The sequence below is a fragment of the Budorcas taxicolor genome, chromosome X (genome assembly GCF_023091745.1).
Source record: "Budorcas taxicolor isolate Tak-1 chromosome X, Takin1.1, whole genome shotgun sequence".
NCBI lineage: Eukaryota > Metazoa > Chordata > Mammalia > Artiodactyla > Bovidae > Budorcas > Budorcas taxicolor.
In genome coordinates this window covers 103,256,043-103,278,438 of record NC_068935.1, presented here as the reverse complement: position 1 = coordinate 103,278,438, position 22,396 = coordinate 103,256,043, and the positions used below count along the sequence as shown (strand labels likewise).

Genomic DNA, 22,396 nt, shown 5'->3' with positions numbered 1-22,396 from the left:
GCAAACAGGACACCACATCACCTGGATTCTGGAGGGCTGCATCGTCCCAAGTGGGATGAGGACTTCTTCCACTATGGTTCTGAAGCATCGTTCTTAGATGATGATGATTTTGGTTATATGATAGCTGGAGCTCCTTGCATAGGGTAAGCTAAGTTCCAAATCAGTGCTGTAAGGGTCAGAAGGCAATGGCTTGTCAACTCTAAATGACAAGAAGTCATCTCAATTTTAGTTGCTTTTAGTGAGCTTCTTGACCTTGGAAAACATGTTAAAATTGCATGTAGTCAAAAGGCTCTGAGGGAAGAGTGTAAACGTTTGAAGTCTTCCCCTGACTTTGTTTCACAGCAAAGTGGCAGTGCTTGCTTTGACTCAAAATGCTGCTTCTTAGCTGTTTGATCTTAAGCAATGTTGATTTGATCTCAGCAAATTACTTCATTTCTCTGGGCCTCAGTTTATTCATCAGAAAAAGGAGGCCTACCCTGTTGGGTGGTTGTGACAAAGACACTGCAATAGTTAGAACAGTGCCTGGATATAGTAAGCTCTCAGTAAATATCATCTATTATTTTATATTGAGCTAAATGTGCCCTTTCGGTCAGTCATTCCTGGGCAAGATATTTTAACAAATCACTGGCTACCTGAAAATGGAGGCATTTTATAGAAAACTGTGAGCAGATCAGTCTCCTGGAATTGTGCAGCACACAATGCTGGCTAGCCTCTAATTTTCCCTTAAAAACCTCAATGTTAAATCCATCCCAAGTAAATTTAAAATCATTTCCTTAGACAAAGTGTCCATTCCCATTAAACCAAAGGAAGAGGGAAATTCCACAGGGTACAATGAAATATACATTAACGTTTTTCCTTTCTGTTCCTTAAATTACCTGAATATAAGTTCTCTTGTAGCTTCCTGTGTATGATTTTGTATCAGGAACACTTTGATGATACTAAATGATTAAAGTAAAATGTAATAGGTATTTCTTCTGGGGAAGAAACCATGAAAGGGATTTCTTTTTTATGTTGAAATTGGATACAAATTTATAGTGGCAAAATTTTATTTCTTGAAGTTATCAAATCAATCATGACCCAAAAAATGACTAACAAACCATTTAGTATCCTTGCTTTACAGGTTACTGTGCTAACTGCAACATAGTAAAGTTATTAGTGGAATTTAAATACAAAATCATGTATATTTTAGTTATGCCTGCACTTAGCTCACCTCGGTGTTAATTTTCAAACAAAAGGTTCAGCTCTTGCTATTAATAACTTGGTATGTTCTGGTAAAGTTTTTGCTTTCTTCCTAATTCTGAAAATACTTATACATTCTGAAATGGCATTTCAGCAGGTGGAAAAAAGATGTGGCAAATTAGGACCAATTTCTTTAAGGTTAAACCAGACTATTAGCCAAAACATATTCATGAAAATTAACTAAAGAGTTGTTAGTTCTCTGAAACTTGTATAAATTTCATTTATTACTGAAATTACTATAATCACATTGAAACACACTAAAAATCCAAACCATCAATTAGGAAAAACTCCTATGGGTATCCAGTCCCTTTGATTGAACTTGGTTAACAAAAGAGGTAAAAGACATAGTTTGTGATGAAACTTAAGATCCAAATGCTAAGCATTTTCAAGCTGTAATAATAAAGTATCAAGTATGATAGCAAAATTCTAATTCATGGATTTACTCTTAATAAGCATCAAAACCAAATTCTGTTCACTGACTCCTATCTTACTTTTGATTTGTACAATGCATTCAGAGATGAGTTATTAATAAGGAAAAAAGTATTCACTGAATGCATGTTAAAAATGCAATTAGTATTTCAAAACCACCCTTAAAAGGGAAACTCTTAATAAAATTATTTGAGACAATATTATCCTGCAGATAAAAATACATTTCTTGTATACACATGTATAATTCTACATGAAAGAAAGGATTCAACTCCAAATAGAAAAGAGCTGACCCTGGATAAAATCTCAGACTGCCAAACTGATGTGATTACCATTGTAAGTTGAACCAAATACAGAAGGATAAAAGCTAAGTTATGGGAAGGATACAAGTTTAGTCACCTGCTTCCACATAGTGGCAGAGTTGGGGGTGAAAAGCAGGAAATGAAGGCAGAAATAAGACATAGAAGAAAAGGCAAAGAAGGCCTCAACTCTGACCAGAAATGAATGGAGTCAAGCAAAGCTGAGGACAGATATAACTGCAATGAGATGCCTGAAACTAGAATTTGGTAATTGACAGTCACAGAAGCTCAATTAAATCATCTTAAAGTAGAATTAGACAAAAGCATCTAAAATTTCATGGAGAACAGTAGTACAGTGACCAGACAACTCAGCATGGTATTACCATTTTAAAAACTTTCCCAAATAACATCAAGTCTTCAGAAGACCTTTGCTTTGGATCATTCTCTTTGAAGCTTAAAAAAGTTCCCGACTGACTGGGAGAGGCAGTACATTGCTCCAAAAAGAAAACTGCTGAGATGGGTCAGTAACAGAACCCCCATTTGACCCTGGACAGACCCTGGGTCTTGGATTCTTCAAACTGAGTGGACTGTACCAGGTTTTTTCCAAGTAAAACATTTTATCATTTTGTTGACAATAAATTAAATTGGGATTGTTTAGAACCACCCCAGTTTTGGTGAGGAAGGCAAGGGGAAGAAGTTACTCAAGATAAAGAAACGTCACAGAAATTTCATGCAAGGGTCAGCATTCAAGTTCTTGGTTTCCTAATGAATGCTGTGTGCAGAAGTATCCTGTAAACTACATTTGCCTAACAGAAAAGTTCCCACATCCTCAGCAGAGAATGACTGCATTATTTGGAATCTTTGATTAATATGAACTACTCATTGTCTCTTCTCAAAGACTGAGTTCTTTTTTTTTAAACCCAAATCCTACACTGAAAGACAACCAAGGTGCTAAATGTTAACCACCAGTCAAGTTAAGAATGTTTGAAGAAAATAAATTAATCTTGAAACAAAGAAGCAGATGTTTTGGTCAAATTTCAGACATATATTATTAGAAATTAATTACTGGCCCCACTAGGTTAAAGATAAAGGGAGGCTGAGAAGTCTACAGAACTGATATACACACAAGTGAGTGTCACTGTTTTTTTTGTTTTGTTTTGTTTTTTTAAACCTAGTTTTATTAAATATTGCTTCCTTGGGGTGTGTTTATAACAACTCCCAGAACATTTTCATGTAAGGATTCAAAGCGGTCATATTAAAATACAGCTTCAATATAAAGTTTATCACAGTTTTACAGTATTCAAAAATGACAGACCTGCCTTAAAAAACAAAACGAAAAAATGACTATTACACCCAAAACATAAGAAAACAATTAAATAAACAAATTTGGCATTTCCGTAACTTTATAGTATAAAACAGAATATTAAACCTATTACTGGCAAACGGACACTGATATATTACCTAGTTTGAAACGTGTCCCATTTAAACACACTATACAAGTTAGCTATACAAAAGATTGATGGTCTTTTTGATGAAAGAAGTGCACCCTGAAAATTTTTGCCAGTTTAGAATATTTAGCTCTTAAAGTCAAAAAGTCCTTTTTTCTTTTTTAAACTGAAGGCTGAATTCAGATTTTTTTTTTGTTGTTTTGTTTCTTTTGTCAGCCTTCCTGGTTTAAAAACAATAGTGTCTATGGACGCCCACCAGGGGGCAGTGTAAGATTAGCCATTAAATCACGAACAGCTGCAAATATTGTGCATTCACCTGCAACAGAGAAAAATGGTCATTAGCTATTCGCAATACAGGAAAGATGATAACACACTGGTGGGGTAGGGGTAGTTAAATCTAAAATTAGTAAGAACTTTAAAGATCAAAACGAAAGACTAAATTTTAACTGCACAGGTTATAGGGGATTATAGGTGTTAAGTATTTATTAGATGATAACTTGGTTTGGGTTTTTTCATCATGAAGACATTTTGGGCAACTCCCAGTTAGATGTGAATTTAAGCTAATATGCCTAGAGTTTCTTTACAGAAACACTGGAGCATTGGATAAGCCTCTGAAGCTGGACTTCAAGGCTACTGATGACCTGGTTCTTGAAACTAATGAAAGATCTAGTTTTATATTTATGCATTAGTTACAACATCAATGATATCCTTCTGCTGTTACACTGAAGGCCAGGTAACACCTGTGATAGCACTGTCTTAACAGAATCTTCTGTGATGACAGAAATATTCTATATGTGTGCTGTGGCTACTGAGTACTTGTAATATAGCCAGTGACTGAGGAGCTGAATTTTATACTTTTTATCTGATTTTAATTAACTTAAATTTAAACAGCCAAATCTGGAGAGTGGCAGTTATACTGGACAGTGTAAGTCTGTGACATCTATTGGAGTTTTCCCCCAAATTTCAAGGAATTGATCAACTTCTAGAGTTCAATATTAAAATCAATTAATAAAGTGATTCCTCCTTCACCAGGGGAGGAAGTGATGAGTCTGGAAGGAGGGAAGGGAGGCTAAAATATGGCATACCAACAATCCAAAAACAAGATTTGTGCGTGTGGGGTGGGGGGGGGTGGGGGGGCGGATTGTAGGAGGTTAATGATTCATCCTCTCAATTTCTCCTTTGTTCCAAGAACCAAAGAGCCTATGCCTCTTACTTCTTGTATATGTAAATTAAAAATAGTTCAATACAGTTAACCAAAACCAGTTGTAAATACGATAAATCCCAAACCAGATCCTTTCCCTGGAGCATGGTCTAATGCTGAGAGGCTGTGAGTGAGGGAAGTGAAGACCTCAACTGAATAACGCCCCTCGGGCAAAGAGCAGGATGTGCAGTGACCCTGTGCAAGTCACTGCAACCTTCTCTCCAACCACTGGCAAATTAAGGTACAGAAAAAAAAAAACCCAAAGGTTTAACCAGGCCAAGATAAATAAAAGAAAACTACTTCCAAAATATCTCAACAATTTCTTAAATAAAAGAAGTTACATCTTTTTCTTTTTTTAATACACATTTTCATTATTGATAGGGAGAAAAGTTGTTTGATCCCAAACAGGATCAAAACATTTGCTCCTTTAAATTTTAAATTCCATGAGACATGATGGTCATCTGCTTGTGAAAGAATGGTGTTTGTGATCAAGGTTATATTGAAAATATAATGCATGCTTTGAAAATGCTGATAGCTTTAAACTTTGATACTGAAGGACGACCTATTTTGAGCTGAAAGAAGAGATAAGTCAAAGGATGAAAGCAGAAAATTATAAGAAGTGGAAGAAGCATTACAACAAAAGCAGCACACCCTTCTCTACTGCCCAGTGCATTCCTTATAAACTATACTTAGGTAGAACTTGTCTTTGTACATAATGTGGGGTAACAAATAGCTGAAAATGTAACTTCTCCCATGATCCTGTGTCTAGTAAAATTTTGACACTGTGGTAACTAAAAAATGTTTCAGAGAACAACTTCCCCTCATTTAAAAAAAATGAATTCTGTTATCATACTAATCTGAACAGAAAGATATAGAGGACTTCCTTAATATTAGATATAAGCAAAATGTACTTTAATTTCCTTAGTGTTAGAAACAAGCAGAATGGAAGATAAGTTCTCTTTGCTGAGCATTATGTTTTAATACCAAAAATTTAGCACTGCCAGGAGTTCCAGGTTAAGCATAGGCTACTCCAGTATTGAAGGGACCGTGTTTATCTGCCAGAATCATTCTGGTCTCCTCGAAAATGTTCCGTTTGAGAGCTTCACTGTGCACTTGGTGAAAAGGTTCACTTGCACCCACCTAACACTTATATAAGAAGCCCAAAAAGCAGGAAGCCATTTGTATCAGCTTTTATTCTTCACAAAACATTTAGGAGATACAGAAATTTGGATGATATTATTCTATTCATGACTGAACCATGAAATATGAGAAACCAACATGCATTTCAACTTGGTGACATACAGAGTGGCAGGTATCGATGGTGGGGCAGGAATTCACAGCCATGGAAAATTCTATCATCCTAACCTACGGCTTAGTAGCAATGTGTGCTATAAATACAAGCTTCTGGCATTAGCAACTGGGTCAGTCCTAATCACGAACAAAAATAAAGTCCAGGCAGCAGAGACGTGGACAAAACTGAAGAGCCAGTGAGAAAGGAAGAAAGCGACAGGCAGACATTAAGAGGGCCACGGCAACCACAGCTCTACTACTAGGATTGGAGGGGTGAGGTGGGTAAGGAAGAAGCAGAGGGGAGAAAGGGGGATCTCTCAGAAGAACGTTTATAACATATATGCAATAAAATATCATCTACTGGTCATGTACCTTGTCGTGGTGGGTTCATCTCTGCAAACCTCTTCAGAATGTTGCTGACCATCATGGGAGCAGCAACAGAAGAGTTCTGCTGCCTGGGAATGTCTGCCTGCTGGGTGGTACCTGAAGCCATGTCATAAATGATTGGAACTATAATACTAACAGGTTCTTGGGGAGGGACTGATGTCTTCTGAGTCAGCTGAAGCTGTTGACATACAACACATACAAAAGAAAATAAAAACACAGTAAGAAAACAAAATACTTACTGAAAATGATTCAAAGGTACAGTCATTTACTCAGATTAAAGATACAACAAGTAAAAGAAAATTAAATATAACAAATGAAATGACCAACAACTAAATACCATGATTAAGACGCAACTGTGTCACACAATTACCAGGATCAGTAAACTTCTTACTACAGAAACCAAGATTACATGAAGTCTAAACTCACACACACACCAGGTGGTACTTACAAAAAACAGCATTTTGGATTTCAGCACCACAGCAGGTGTCCCAGGAGGTGCAATTGGTGGTGCACTGGGAGGGATCGTCAGGCAAAACTGAACGTTCCATTTTAGCTGTGTTGCCTGGTCAGGAAACTATTTCGGAAAAAAAAAAAATCATGATAAAATCATATTAATGTTTAAAATTATACTGTAGTGTAGGAGCCTGAAACTGGAATTCTATACTCACTTATCAACAGATCGTGAAGTTGATAACCTGCATTTTTTCAAAGGAAATACACGTGAAGTTGCTAACTGAAGAGTCAAGCTCTCGGTTTATGAATATGTTCCCTTTCCTTTCCTCCCACTTCATTAATCCCCAAGGCCTGCGGGTTCTGCTTCCTTGTTGTCTCTGACACCCGTTCCCGCCTCTCTATTTTCACTGATGCCAAGGAGCTGAGGGATCCATAACTTCTCCCATGGCCCCTGTAACGGTCCCTTCTGGTGGCTGCCTCTCCCAGTCTACCCTTACAACACTGCCAGACAAATGTCCTAGAGCATAGTTCTGATTTAGCTTACAAATTCTCAGTGACACTCAGGGATCCATGCTGCCCCAAGCACCCCGACCCTGCCACCCAGGGACCAACACTGGCATTCAAGACACTTCCTAACTGGGGCCAATCTAGACTTTCCAGTCTCATTTCCACCTCCTTCCCTAAAAGCAACTGGTCAAACGGTATTACTCATTTTAAATTATATCTACTGGAGCTTTTTTAGTGACAATATTTACTCCTTTAAAAAAACTCAAATGGATTTTTTTTAACATAAATAATGTTTCCTATAGCCTATCAGAGCAGAAGCCAAATGCTGAGACTATTAGCAAAGAGACAGTGCCGTCCCAATATTAACGGTAAAACACCAACTGAAAAAAGGATTGAGGTATTTACAGTTACCCGAAGCAATGCTAGAAACATTAAAATGAAGGACTACTGTAAAACTGGAAAAATAAAATTAGCTTCCACCTGGATTCCAGCTATATAATTATATACTTTCATAGGAAAGAAGCGGCATTAAAAATTTCCCCAGAGAAAACAGCTTTTTCAATAAATGGTATTAGGCATGGGAGGATTACTTCATGATCTAAGAATAGGAAGAAGATATTAAATGTATTTGTTTTTGTAAGAGGGAAGTTGCTGGCAACTTAGGTTACCTATGGGGAAGAGGACTAGACAGCTGGACAAGGAAGGATGTGAAATTTCCCACTGTCTCACTGTAAACTCTAAAGATACAAGAGGATTGTATTACCTACCCAAAGACAAATAAAATTTAATTTAAAAATGTAAGAGGAAAATGCAGGTACATAATGGTGAAAACCAACATATGCTCTCCCACCAACTCCAACCTCCTCTGATTGACCTGGCCAGAAAAGTTTGTCTCTGTAACTTACCAGCTCTAGCTTCATAATATGCACACAGTCCCTGAGGATGTGTGTAGGAGCTCCTAACAGCTTGGTGAAAGCTATTAATGTATTGGCTTTAAATGGTGGTCCTGCAACCTATAAGGATAAATAAAGCAAGTTAAGTTACTCTTTATTCTACCTTGATTCTATTTCACTGAGTGTATTAAAATTATGCATTAAGAAACACATACTCTTGTTTCGAAGAATTTCTCCAAAACTTGAAGTTCATCAGGTTTCCACTGTCCTGCATTTTCGGGTGTCACTTTTAGCTGAAGTGTTTGGTTGGTTTTAGGACTAAGGGCTACTCTGCATTTCAGCGCATCAGTCTTAAACATGATCACCCCGGGTTCATTGGAATTTATCAGCTGTAGCTGCAAAAATAAGAAGCACGCATCAAATTAACATATGAGGCAATATGTAAGTCAAAGAGAAAATGTAATTATAAGTAGATAATTGTTTCAAAAGGAAAACAACTAAGTTGAGACCTGTTCCAAAATGAAGGTATCTAGGCCTTGAGCACCAGCAACTGCTACCTAACCACATGGCAGAGAGAGAGGTGATCAAACATTATGTGCCTCTTGATGGAAGAACATAACACCACCTATCAAATGCTCTTGAAAAACAACGAACTTGAGCCTGAATTCAGTAGTCAGATCCACAGGACTGATCGACATTACAAAAATATGGGGGTCAAAACAGCATGTCAGGTGATTCAAAAGGGATGTGATCACCAAGGTCCAGACTGTGAGAAATTCTAGAGGACAAATGATATGGCTTCTTCAACAAATAGATTATTTAATGAGAAATAGAGATTGAACCTATAATTTAAAAAGGACTTAAAAATGTGTATGGATTCTGACTCAAATGGTTAAAAACTGTGACAACTTGGGAAATACGGACACCAACCAGATGGTTGATTATAAAGAAACCATATTTATGATGAAATGGTATCAGGAATTTGCTGTCAAACAATCTGAGAGGAGGAGTTATAGATGAAATAATATTAATGTCAGTTCACTGTTGAAGATGGGTATGAGAACAGACAGGTTCATTGTATAAGAGAATTATGTATTCTCTCTACTTCTGTATATGCTTAAAATTGTCCACAATAAGTTTAAAAGAAACGGTCCATTAGAAAAAAAAAGAATAAAAAGTTCAATTACAAAATGTTAGATCTGGGTTGGGACGTTATGCTAGCCCAGGATTGGTAAATATAAGTTCTATGGTTTCTGCTGCAACCACTCAATGATGCCATCATACGTGAAAGCAGCCACAGGTAACAGGCAACTGAATGCGTGCGGCTGTGTTCCAATAAAACTTTACAAAGACAGATGGAGGGCAGGACTTTGCCCCTAAGGCACATAGTTTACTGACCTCTGCTCTATCATAATGTATTGATTATGCACATGAGCAAAATGAGGTTCAAAGGCTTTGTGGCAGAGGTGAGGCTAGATAAGGGGTCTGCTGAATACCATTTTAAATGCTAATTTATTCAACTTATGTTAAAACTTATTTCTTTCAAATTCAAATGTAAAGGTTGCAAAATAGCTTGGTGCCATCTGTGGAGAGGCTATTTTAAGCATTCACCATTCTGACTACCTCATTAACATAACTATTAATAACAATAAGTATTATAAATAATATATAACTGAATACCAAGACATTATGTAAAGAAAGGTTTTATATAAAGTTATCTCAGACTCCCACTACTGCCAGGAATTAGGTAGATACTACTATCTATTATCATCAAAAAAGTGAAAAAATTTGCCCAAGCTTAAACCAGCCAGTAGCATGTCCTGGCTACAAACTGGGGTAGCCTGATTCTAGAACTAGAATATTCCAGTTATAGTTCAACTCTGAACTGTATAGATTATATATATACAATTATTATTAGATATTATTCATATTAATATTTATAGTATTTTTATATAGTATATATTTATAATAAAATAGTGATCATATTATTATATAATTATAAATAAAATATATAATATTATATATACAACTCTGAACTATATATATTATAGATTCTAGAATAGTTCAACTCTGAACTATTTCCTAATGGTTATCACCACAGGATAGAAGTCTTTCTACAGGAGTTTGAAATCCATTCAATTGCTCATGTATTTATGAAGCAGCTTTCAGGGCTTTTTCCTGGTAGCTCAGCGGTAAAGAATCAGCTTGTCAATGCAGAAGACACAGGTTCAATCCCTGATGCAGGAAGATCCCACATGTCGCAGAGCAACTAAGCCCGTGTGCCACAACTATTGAGCCTGTGCTCTATGGCCTGGGAACCACAACTACTGAAGCCCACATGGGCTAGAGCCCATGCTCCACACACAGAAAAGCAGCTTTCATCCTTTTGTGATCATAAATAACTTCAGGATCACAGATTCAGAGTCAGCCTGCCTGCAGAAGCATTCCAGAAGGCAAGTAATTACTCATGTGCTATTCTCTGCCAAATCAGATCCTGGGTACACTTGTCTCATGGTATAGTGGAGATGTCTCTCCAGATTCATGTTAGCCACAGTACAGCTAATGATAGAATCAGCAACTTGTTAATATAAGAAGGTAAAGAAAACAGTGGATCCACTTTCAATGCTAGGGTGGGGAGAAAGCGTAATTCTAACGAGCTGGTTAAAGGAGGTGAGGGAACAGTTCAGACCCTATTCTGGGAGGCATCTGAGCATTGACTCAACAATCACCACTCAGGAATTCACCAGGTACCCACATACCGTTTCCTGCTGAATAATTCTTTGAAGGTGGCGTCTCATGATGACTGATCCAAGGAATCTCTCAAGCGGAGAACAAAGGTAACTGCCTGCCAGGCCGGGCACGAGGCCTGGCGTTGGAGAGGGCAGCAGCAAAATGTTCAAGGCACTGTGAGTGAGGATGGTAGGGATGGAGGCTGCCCAGGAGCGCTGAGGTAGTTTACGAGGTGGAGGCATGTTTGTTGGCATCGTTTGGGAACCTTTGGGGAAGGAAAACATCATTTTTTTTTTAAACAAACGCATACTACCTCACTGTTCCCCGTTTTGCTTTGCTTTTATATAGCAGTCTGTACTGTTTCTGTTACTCCTTGTGGTGTAACAATCACATATAAGCTTCTTACAGTTAACTTTCCTCCCTGCAGCCAGGTCCCTTGCAGTGTGACTTTATGGCAACTGCTTCAAGGAGTGATGTCTACTTCTTCACTTGTATTCTGGGCTCACCCTGTCAGTTGCTGTGGCCTACAGAAGGCACTGGAAGTGACACAGTGCCAGCTGTCGACCTAAGCTTTTACTCACTCTCTTGGAACCCTGTCCAGCCCAGGCGACCAAGCCCATATTAAGTATGAGACCACACGAAGCAGAGAGAAGCCAGGCCCCCGCCAACCCAGGAGCTGACCACAGATGCACAAGTGAGCCCAGCAGAGCCTGGAAGCTCATCCAGCTGGGCTCAGCCCAAACTGCCAACCTGCAGAACAGCAAGCTGACATATAATTGTTGCTTTAAGCCACAAAAAGTCATGCGGCAAAAGCTAATTAAGATATCTGTACAATTCTTCTGTAGTAATCTGCATAACTATGCCAGTTACCTTGAGGTTATCTTTCAAGGTCCAGTACTGCAGCTAAGTTAGCAGTCATAACAGAGATACAAGACTCTCCTCCAAATCTGGAGAAAACACTCCCCTTCTTCTGCCTAACTTTGCAAATTAACTATCGTTACAACCAACTTACTAAATGGATAAGTTTAAGTTGTTAAGTATCCTTATTAAGTCATGACTTTCAAATGTGAGGATGGGATAGGATGATTAAAATACGTCATTTGTTGGTTATCCTAAAAGCTCACATAAAAATGTTGATGACACTCACTTGTTCCAGCTCGAGGGGAATGAGAAGCATCTGGAACTGGAGAATGTAGTGATGGGTTGGCTGGTGACATCCCAGGCATGCGTGTCGCTGGTGAGGGGCCAGACACTTGAGGAGACCCTGGCCAGTTCCCTGCTCGGCCACTTGGTGACACCATAGTGTATGGAGAACTAGGGTCCAGGGTTCCTGCAAACAAGTAAACAAATGGTTTTCAAAACCTGTATTTTAATACCTGAAAAGTATTTGACAATATTCACGTGCTTATACCCTATGTAGTGATAATTTTATTTTTTCTTTCAGAAAGATATTTCACTAAAGCCTGATGGACATGGCACATTTGATCTCTACTTGGTGTAGTTTTTGTATTTTTTAACGTGATACAAAAATTAGGAACATTGAGAAAGGATAAAATTTACCTTTACATAAGGTTCAAGATGTATAATACATAACAGTCTCCATTAGACTATATAGGAAATACTATGGTTGAAAAGATAAAGAAAAAAAAACACCTCAAAGCTCCATTAAGGGCAGAAATCTTTTATTTTTAAACTAACCCTGACAAATTATGTTTTCAATCTATTCAGAGAAGGCTGAAGAGAGGGAATTTTCCATTTTCTTTATTTAGTAAAAGACACAGTAGCTAAGAAATGAACCAAGAATCAAGCTTTGAAAGCAGTGACTTCCTGAACAATATAAAATTAAAATTTCATCCTGCAGATACTTTTAACATAATTACACCCTTTTGTAACCATCATGAGAAATGCTGGGCTGGAAGAAGCACAAGCTGGAATCAAGATTGTCGGGAGAAATATCAATAACCTCAGATATGCAGATGACACCACCCTTATGGCAGAAAGTAAAGAGGAACTAAAAAGCCTCTTGATGAAAGTGAAAGAGGAGAGTGAAAAAGTTGGCTTAAAGCTCAATATTCAGAAAACGAAGATCATGGCATCTGGTCCCATCACTTCATGGGAAATAGATGGGGAAACAGCGTCAGACTTTATTTTTTGGGGTTCCAAAATCACTGCAGATGGTGACTGCAGCCATGAAATTAAAAGACGCTTACTCCTTGGAAGGAAAGTTATGACCAACAAAGATAGCATATTAAAAAGCAGAGACATTACTTTGCCAACAAAGGTCCGTCTAGTCAAGGCTATGGTTTTTCCAGTAGTCATGTGTGGATGTGAGAGTTGGACTGTGAAGAAAGTTGAGCGCCGAAGAATTGATGCTTTTGAACTGTGGTTCAAAAGAGAAGACTCTTGAGGGTCCCTTGGACTGCAAGGAGATCCAACCAGTCCATTCTAAAGGAGATCAGTCCTGGGTGTTCTTTGGAAGGAATGATGCTAAAGCTGAAACTCCCAATACTTTGGCCACCTCACGTGAAGAGTTGACTCACTGGAAAAGACCCTGACGCTGGGAGGGATTGGGAGCAGCAGGGGACGACAGAGGATGAGATGGCTGGATGGCATCACTGACTCGATGGACGTGAGTTTGGGTAAACTCCGGGAGTTGGTGATGGACAGGGAGGCCTGGCGTGCTGCAACTCATGGGGTCGCAAAGAGTCGAAGACGACTGAGCGACTGAACTGAACCGCACTTGTAACCAAATGACAAAATGAGAAAATACTACCATATATCAGAGAGTAAATGTTCCTTAATCTTACAAATTGGTAAGAAAAAACACAAGAATATAGGCAAAAGATATAAACTAGCAGGTGTAAAATAAGAGACATGAAAAGACTAATGAACATAAGAACTTCACTAATAATCAAAAAAAACACACACTGAACAGTAAGATGCCATTTTTTACTTATCAAAGTTACTGAGACTTCTTTAAAAATCACAATACCCTGTGCTGCCAATGATGCAGGAAAACAGACACTCTTGTACGATACTAGGGGAGATTGGCACAGCCTTTCAGGTGAGCAATCTGCAATGTTTCAAAAGCTTTAGAATTTCTCAAACCCTAGCAATTCCACTTCTAGGAACTTACCTAAGAAAGTAATCCTGTGAGCAGAGAAGATACCACTTTCAGTTGTGAAAAAATAGAAACATTCTAAACATATATTAGGAGAGCAGTTAAATCATGGTATGCCCAGACAAGGGGATACTATGAAGCCATTAGTATGATGATATAGAGTTTTTACTAACAGAAATGCTCCTGCAAATATTCATAGTAAAGAGTAGAATCACAGGTGCTACCCAGCTGTACAACCTGAGGAAGCTCTTTATGTTCAGAACTGGCACGGGATTCATGATACAGTTAAGTGACGAAAGTAAGGCACTGAACATGGTGTACAGTATGCTGCCATGTACATAAAAGAGAGGGAGAGACCACTCCACATAAAACATCTCGCCAAGAATTCATGAGAAATTAATAATGCCTTTGGGAAGAGGAACTAGGTGGTTTTGGTCAAAGGGAAGGGAAACACCTCACTGGCTACCTCTTCTTTATCTGAACAAATTCAAAATAGAAATTTTGAGTTAAAAAATTCAAGTCTCAAAGCAATACATATGATAGGGTCCCAATTTTTTTTGACGGGGTGGTGTTTGAGCAGAGAGACAAGAAGATGGGTAGAGAGCAAGCTACAGCAACAGAGATTCAGGCAAGCAGCAGGTACATGACAGGTCACGTGATGGGGGAAAGAGTTCAAAGCAGACAGACTAACTGGTAGATCTCTTGGTGGTGTTATTAGCAAAACCCTAGTGTTTTCATTTTTGGGGGGGCTGAGCCACGCAGCATGTGGGATCTTAGTTTTGAACCTGCGCCCCCTGCAGTGGAAGTGCAGAGTCCTAACCATTGGACTGCAGGGGAATTGCCAGGAAAAATATTTTCTTTTGCTATTCCCCCAATATGTAAGTGCTAATTTTGCAAAAAGAAAACTTTTACTTCACAAAAACTACTTTCACATCAAACTCTTATGCTCTAACGATTTCTATGTATGGACTCACCATGTGGACTAGCAAAACTGGCCCCTGGTCCTATTGAGATTCCATGCGAGGATGGGGGAGGAGTTGGAACAAATGATGCTGGTGATGGGGCTCTCAAAGCCCCACTCGGGGAGCTGGCAGCATGCAGATTTCCTAATAAAGGAAAATAATTATAGATGATCTTGCAGGACACATATTATGTCCTGACCAAGGACCCCGAGTTAAGACTATCTACAGACTAAAGAAACAAGTAATAAAGCTCCCAGAAGTAGCACAAAGAAAAACTGGAACAATTTCACCACTAAAAGAGAGATCAATTCCATGGGGCCCCAATTCTAGCTCTTACACTGACTAATTTTTTTAAAAAAAATATATGCAGTGTAGCAGTGCACTTTTTATTCATTCATTCAACAAGAAGGCATGAACATCAATGTCATGCCAAGCACTGTTGTAGGTACTGGGGATGCAGCAGTTAACAAGAAAGAAAAATTCTTGCCCTCATGGGAGCTTATATTCCAGCACAATGAGAAAGACAAATACATGTCAGGTTATGCTAAGTGCTATGGAGAAAAACAGGGCAACATAAGGGGGATCTATTGTGTGGTGGTGGAGGTAAGTGCTGCTTTTTATATAGAGCAACTTCTTCAAGAAGGGGCTATGTGGGCTGAGACATAAGTGAAGGATGAGGCATGAGGATATCCAGGGAATCACACACTGAAGGCAAACAGAGGAGCTAGTGCAAAGGCCCCAACAGTAGCAGCAGTTAAAAATAACAGGGGGAGGCCAGCGTGGCTGGAACAGCGTGAGCAAGGTGGGGAAGGGGAAATGGAAGACAATTAGGTCAGAGAGGTGGGAGGAGGGTCCCAGATTTCACAGGGACTTGTAGGCCGCTTTAAGGACTTAGGGTTTACCCTGAAAGAGATGGGAAGCCACTGCAGAGTTTGGAGCAGAGGAGTCATGACCTAACTTCTGTACCCCAAGGATCATTCTAGCTGCTACTGAAAAACAAGACTATAGGGCAGGGGGCAGGGAAACCAGTCAGAGGCAACTGCAATTACCTAGGTAAAGATGGTTAGTGACTCGGGAAAGGGTGAGGCCGAGACATTGAAAAGTGGTTAGGTTCTAGATAAAGTCTGAAGACAGAGCTGACAATATTTGGTAACTGACTGACTGTGGATGTGAGAGAAAGGAGTCCAAGACGACTCCTACAGCTTTGGCCCAAGTAACATGAAGGAAGAAGCTGCCACTTGCTGAAATGGGGTGTCTATGGGAGCAGTAGTGGGAATAGCTGGAGGGTGTTAGGAATTTAGTTTCAGCTGTACCGAGTTTCAGATGTTGGTTAAACATCTATCGATACATGGAAATGCTGAACAGATAGCTAGAAAATAATAGGACTCGAGTTTAGCAGAGTGGCCTAGATGGAGATATAAAAAACTGGGAGACATGAGCTTAAGGATGGTGTTTAGCCACAGGACAAACTTTAATTTAGAATTATGAAGGGCAGGGGCTATGACTACCAAAACTATGAATGCAACATTAAAATACTTGCTACATTACCATAATTATCCTCATACCAGCAGTTAGTTTTCAAATTCTCCACTATTATGTAAGAGAACTTCATATTTTTAATGTTATATAATACCTAATGCAGTATTAGTTCAATACAGTATGAATTCAATATTAACATATTTACATTCAAGAAATATGTTAACTGACTTGGTTAATCTTTAAGTATTATATTTACATCTAGCTGTGTAACCTGTACAAGTGACTTAACTTCTCCATGCCTCATTTTTCCTCTGTTAAATGTGAAATAATAGGACCTATCCCACGGGTTTGCTGTGGAGACTAAAGGGGTAAAGTACTTAGAACAGGGCCTGGTGCACAGGAAGCACTATAGAACTGTCTGCTACCATAATTATTTCAAAATAATCATCTCTCCTTCTATGCGAAACCAGTCTCAACTCACATCCTAGAAACCCCCTCCCCTCGGGTGCTGGGTCCCCGCTTCCCATTCTCTCCCTTGCTCCCCAGCTGCTCCTCCCTAGGCCCCCACACTGTCTACTGTTGGAACTTCACAGGGGCTGAGTCCCCCACCAGCTCAGCCTTTGGGAACCTTCAGTGACACAATGATCCAAGTCTTCATCGGGGGTGCCACCAATTCTGATGAGCAGGGAAGAGCTCATCTACCCCCAAATCTCATACCAGTCCTCCTTGCTAACTTGAGCTAGCAGGGTAAGCTTGAGGAGCAGGGCTGTTATTGGGCTCACTGCTGAATCCCCAGCACCCAGCAGCATTAGACACACAGCAAGTGCTTAAAACATACTGTTTTAACATTTCAGTTAAAAGTCTAAATCTGGCATTCTCCAGCAATTTTTACAGTGCACTTCATGAGGCTGCTCACAGAGCCATTTTGTTCGTACAAGCAGGTTGTGCCCTGCTTGACTCTGAGGGCGGGGCACCGTTCACATACACCGGGGCTCTGTCAGCTCCTTCTGTAAGGGAGCTTTTCTGTAAGCAGTCATCGCAGCAGGAAAGCAGTCCCACACACTACATACATGGGTGTGGTTGTGTTCCCATGAAACTATTTATAAAAGCAGGTGGTGGGTAGGACATGGCCCACAGGCCTGAGTGTGTCAACCTCTGACATAGATCACGCTGTGATTCCTGGAGTGGCACCATGAGTCTGGTTCCGGGTGACAACTCTGCCACTTAATTCAAACCTTTAAAAAGTGCTCCTGAATCACAAACACAGATTTCACAACCCTGCAATAATGAATGAAGAGCAAATATCTGGCCATAGACTAGCAAAGCAGTTCTCTCTGAAGTCTCAGGCTATATGTGTAGGATTTCTCACTGTATGTGTGTCTATTTGGGATTTGAAAGTTGCACATGACAAGAGTTAGTATCTTACCTGGAGACTGTGTATGCATCATAGAGGGAGACTGGTTGACTGTGCTGTGGTAAGATGTAGGGGGTGAAGTAAGAGGATAAGCACCTGATGATCCTGGCTGCTTTGGAAATGGCTGAAAAGAAGAAAATTCCTTGTTGGTAAAATGGCCAACCATGTAGCATATGTGGGCGTGGCTTTCCCCAATCAAGAGCTACAGTGTTAATTAACATTTACATGTCACTGGTTATCAAATAGGAAAGGTGAGGTGTGAAAATGCCCCAAATTCACACCAGTATTGCAAATTTTAAAAAGCGCCCTTTCAAAGTGTTTTAAAATAGCAACGTCCCCATTCCCAACTTTGCAGTACCACTACTTTATCCCTCAAGATCTTTTTTTGCTCATTTTATCTACCAAATCACTGATTTATCAGTATTATTTATCTACCATTTTACTGATTCTAAGATCAACTCCCCCCACATTTTAACATCTCTGAAATTATGGTATGTCTTCCAATTCATGGCATGCTGCAGTCGAACTAGCAGCGCTATTTCAGGCAGGACATAAAAACAGTGCACCTTACATTGGTGGCATTTTAGAGTCAGTGAAATATGATAGTTCAACCTGGTCCCTACTCACCTTCACCTTCATCTCCAGTAACAACAATCCTAGGACAACTCTTCCTAGTGTATTTTTTTAACTAGAGTATGAGTCACATACAACAAAGCACACAAATGCGTAGTCTGATGAGGGTTTATAAATGTAACTGCCACATAAGTCAAGATACTGATGGACATTACCAGAACCCCAGAGGCCTCCCTCCTTCCAAATCTCTTATCGCCTCCCAAAAGGTAAGCAGTACTCTGACTTCCATCACTCAAGCTTGGTTTTGCATCTCATCTAAATACTGAATATACTCATTAGTGTCTGGCTTCTTTTGTTCAACACTGTCAGTGAAAACCGTTGTTTTGCTGCATGGAGCAACAGCATTTTTCTTTTCTGTGAAGTATTTCTACGTATTCCAGTTTACTCACTCATTCTTCTGTTGTCGGTTATTTGGGTTGTTTGTAATTTTTTGCATAAATAATGTTGCTATGAACATTCTTGTATTCTCCGGCTGCATTTCCGTTGTGCATATACCCAAAGTAAAACTGTTAAATCACAGGCATGCATAATGTTCAGCTTTAGCACTCTGAATACTGCTAAACACCACTGCAAGGTAGCTGTACCATTTTATACACCTTCCAGTAGTAAGTGAGTGTTTCAGGGGTCCTGATACCAAATGTTGGCAAGGATTACTGATTTTTTTCCTTAAAGCCATTTTTGTGGGTATGGGGTATTAACTCACCATGGTTTTAATGTATAATTCTGTGGTGCCAATGACAATGTTCACCTTTTCTGTGCTTACTGGCCATTTGGACGTCATCTTTTATGACCTCATGGGTGATCACCCGACATTATTTTAAGTGCATGAGTCTACAGTTAGTGCTGTCTCTGGTACTATTTCCTTCCCTTCACTGGAAGCCTCCCCCTGTCTCCCTTTGTCATTATTTTTCATATGGCGATCTTGGGTCCACCAAGGACCTCCTCGCCTTTTAACACAGAAGAGCAGACGCCTGTAGAACCTGTTAAGTAACAGAAATGTGATGCCATGTGCAGTATCAGTTAGACATCACCTGTTGCTGCGGCGGTGGTTGGAGTTGTGAGATTAAAGAATCCATCATATCTCCTCCAATGGGAGAAGGGGGATTATCGTCCTCATTTACAGACCTTCTTCGAGCATCCTGATTGCTGTCAACAAACATATTCAGGAATGTCTATGGATATAAACAGGTAAAATTTAGATTATTTTACCTAACTTTAGTAAGATATTCTTAATCATTTAGCATGTGTCAATAGAAACAAACATATCATGTCCATCTCTGAAATACAAGTTTGACACATGGCCACCATCATTAGGCCAACCTAGAAGAGACAGTCATTGTTTTGAAGGAAAGAGGGAAAATTGAGGAAAATGGTTAAACACAACAATAAAAAAATCTAAGTGCTGTTATGTGAACAAAAGTTAAAGAAAGAAGTACATCCTGGTCAAAATATTTTATTAATTTCTGAATCAGAAATGTGGAAAAGAATAAAAAGTTGCATGGTAGGCATGTAAACAACTTCAATGACTTGGAAAATTTCCTGTTTGGTGAGAGTTCTCACTTTTTAAGCCAGCAAATATGAAAGAGGAAAACTGAATAAAGAAATGAAGCCATCTTTTTCCTTTTTATTTTATGTAACAATCTTGAACTATCAAGAATGGGATAAGCGTGTGTTTTATAGAGTATGTCATCAAAAATTAGGTGAGGCTACCAGAATTTGTGTCTCAATCACAGATTCTTTTTAATACCCTCTACCTGCCCAATCTTCAAAAATATAGATTATAAACTTATCAGAATTACTGAAAAGCTTTTAAAGGTACATAAGTCTGACTTCTAAGTAAAGGTAATAGATTATTCACAATACTGATTTCATCTTCTCTCAACAACCCCCTGAAACTCCTAAAAAATTTTTTTAAGCAAAAGTCACAAAGACAGAAAGAATGGGATAAGAGAGAAATAGCAACAAATTCTAGGAGGCTGCAGAACAGATGGCTGAATGGTAACTGAACTATCCAATGTGAGGAAGTCGTTTCCTAAGCAAGCAGTGGGGAAAGCCAAGAAGCAAAGCTATTTCCACCCAGATCTCCAAGATACACAGGAACTGACAGCATCAGACACCTCTGGAAATGAGAATGAAAGAGACTAAAAGCAGAAGGACTGGGTGATCATCTCTTTCCAAGACAGTGAAACCCTCCAGAGCCTCTGTCCTCCCAGTGAATGAAGCTGACCTCTACCACTTGGCAGAAGGTCTCTGATTTGCGGGGACTCTAGGATCAATTGAGAGCTGGGGTACCATATTAAAAACGAAGATTAAAGTTTCCATATTGAATGCTGAGAATCCCAGTTTCCTTCTCTTATTTGCCAAAAATTGGGAGCCAGTGCACAACAGCTATGCAGAGTTTTGATATTCTTCTCCTGGTCCTCACACTGGCCCAACAAAGAGATCTAAAGCTACTGACACTGGGAGCTACACCCAATGAAATGGCCCAAGCAGATCGTCCCGCAGTGAAGATCACAGTCAAGTGTCACCTTCAACAGAGGACAATGTAGCCATATAGAACAGATGTCATAAAATGAACTTTGAGAAACAAAGAGAGCTGTCGAATTTTTTCTAAAAAAGATGGCAAAAAAAGTTCTTGATGGAAACGAAAAAGTAAAAGGATTGGAGGGAAAATGAGGAAATCTCCTAGAAACAAAGAGATAAAAAAACAGAAAAGATAAGAAAATCAGAGGATATGTCCAGGATCCCCGACATCAGAATAGCGGGGGTACCAAAAAGAGCTCACAGAGAACACAAAGAAAAAGACTTGAGGAATAGCATAAGGAAGTTCCCTAGAACAAAAGGATGTAAGTTTCCAGACTGAAGGAGTCCACTTGTTCACATAAGGTTGAAGAAGTGGAATGGATTAAACGTCTCAATGGTCACAATAGAAGCTAGGGGACAGTGGAGCAATGCTTTCAAAATTCTTACAGAAAATGACTGCAATCTAGAATTCTACATCAAGCCCCTCCCTCAACTAGATGAGGTTAACTAAAGCCACTTGCCAACACACAAGGTCTCAAATTAACCTTCCGTGTATCTTCTCCAGGGAGCAACATAGAGTATTCCACCAAAACAATGAAGTAAACCAAGAAAAAAAAGTGGGGTTCAAGTTACAGGGCAAGCAACACAAGAGAAATGAAGGACTCTCCTGCTTCACCACCGTTTTTGCAGATCCCTAAATCAAAATTAGGCAAAAGGTCTGGAGCGTTTAGAGGTCAGAGACTGTGGAAGAGATGGCTTCAAGATGAAACTGATAAGGTATCTGATTTTTGAACAGACTGAGGGGAGAGTTACATACATGGGAGAGACTTTAAGGCTGTTAGTGGTAAATACAGAGAGAGCTAATAATTGTAATTAATTATGAATTTTAAAAAAATTAATAATTCCCAGGAAAATAAAATGTTGAGCAAGAAAGAAAAAGTAATCATAGTAAACTTGGTAGAATAGTGTTATAATATTCATAATAATGTGAACACTGAAAAATTGTCTAATTGAAACTGCTACCCTAACCATATTGCAAGGCTGGAGGAAAAGAAGGCAAATGTGTACTGAGAGTAGCCTGGAAAGTGGAAGGGGTATACAAGAAAGAGCTAAAAAAGAATTAAATCCTCATCTTCCATTAGAGTCAGATAATGCCCTTAACTAAGAAGTCAACAGGGGACAACAGAGGATGAGATGGCTGGATGGCATCACTGACTCGGTGGACATGAGTTTGAGTAAAGTCTGGGAGTTGGTGATGGACAGGGAGGCCTGGCGTGCTGCGATTCATGGGGTTGTAAAGAGTCTGACACGACTGAGCGACTGAACTGAAGAAGTCAACAAAGAGCAATGAAAGAATGCTATTTAGAGGTAAAGGTGTGAACTGTACAGAG

At 39.2% G+C, this 22,396-nt stretch overlaps 1 protein-coding gene across 1 annotated transcript in view; it reads right to left on the bottom strand.

Moving 5' to 3' along the window:
• Positions 1 to 3,104: 3,104 nt before the first annotated feature.
• Positions 3,105 to 22,396, bottom strand: part of MED14 (mediator complex subunit 14) — a 60,233-nt gene continuing 40,941 nt past the window's right edge. Inside the window, exons 22-31 of the mRNA XM_052663015.1 lie at positions 19,514 to 19,654; positions 17,862 to 17,973; positions 14,969 to 15,100; positions 12,021 to 12,203; positions 10,903 to 11,138; positions 8,359 to 8,538; positions 8,156 to 8,263; positions 6,739 to 6,864; positions 6,276 to 6,468; positions 3,105 to 3,728 (exon numbers count right to left, since the gene is read on the bottom strand). Of these exons, the coding sequence (XP_052518975.1) occupies positions 3,655 to 3,728; positions 6,276 to 6,468; positions 6,739 to 6,864; positions 8,156 to 8,263; positions 8,359 to 8,538; positions 10,903 to 11,138; positions 12,021 to 12,203; positions 14,969 to 15,100; positions 17,862 to 17,973; positions 19,514 to 19,654 (1,485 nt within the window). The 3' untranslated portion in view covers positions 3,105 to 3,654. The remainder of the gene's footprint in view (positions 3,729 to 6,275; positions 6,469 to 6,738; positions 6,865 to 8,155; positions 8,264 to 8,358; positions 8,539 to 10,902; positions 11,139 to 12,020; positions 12,204 to 14,968; positions 15,101 to 17,861; positions 17,974 to 19,513; positions 19,655 to 22,396) is intronic.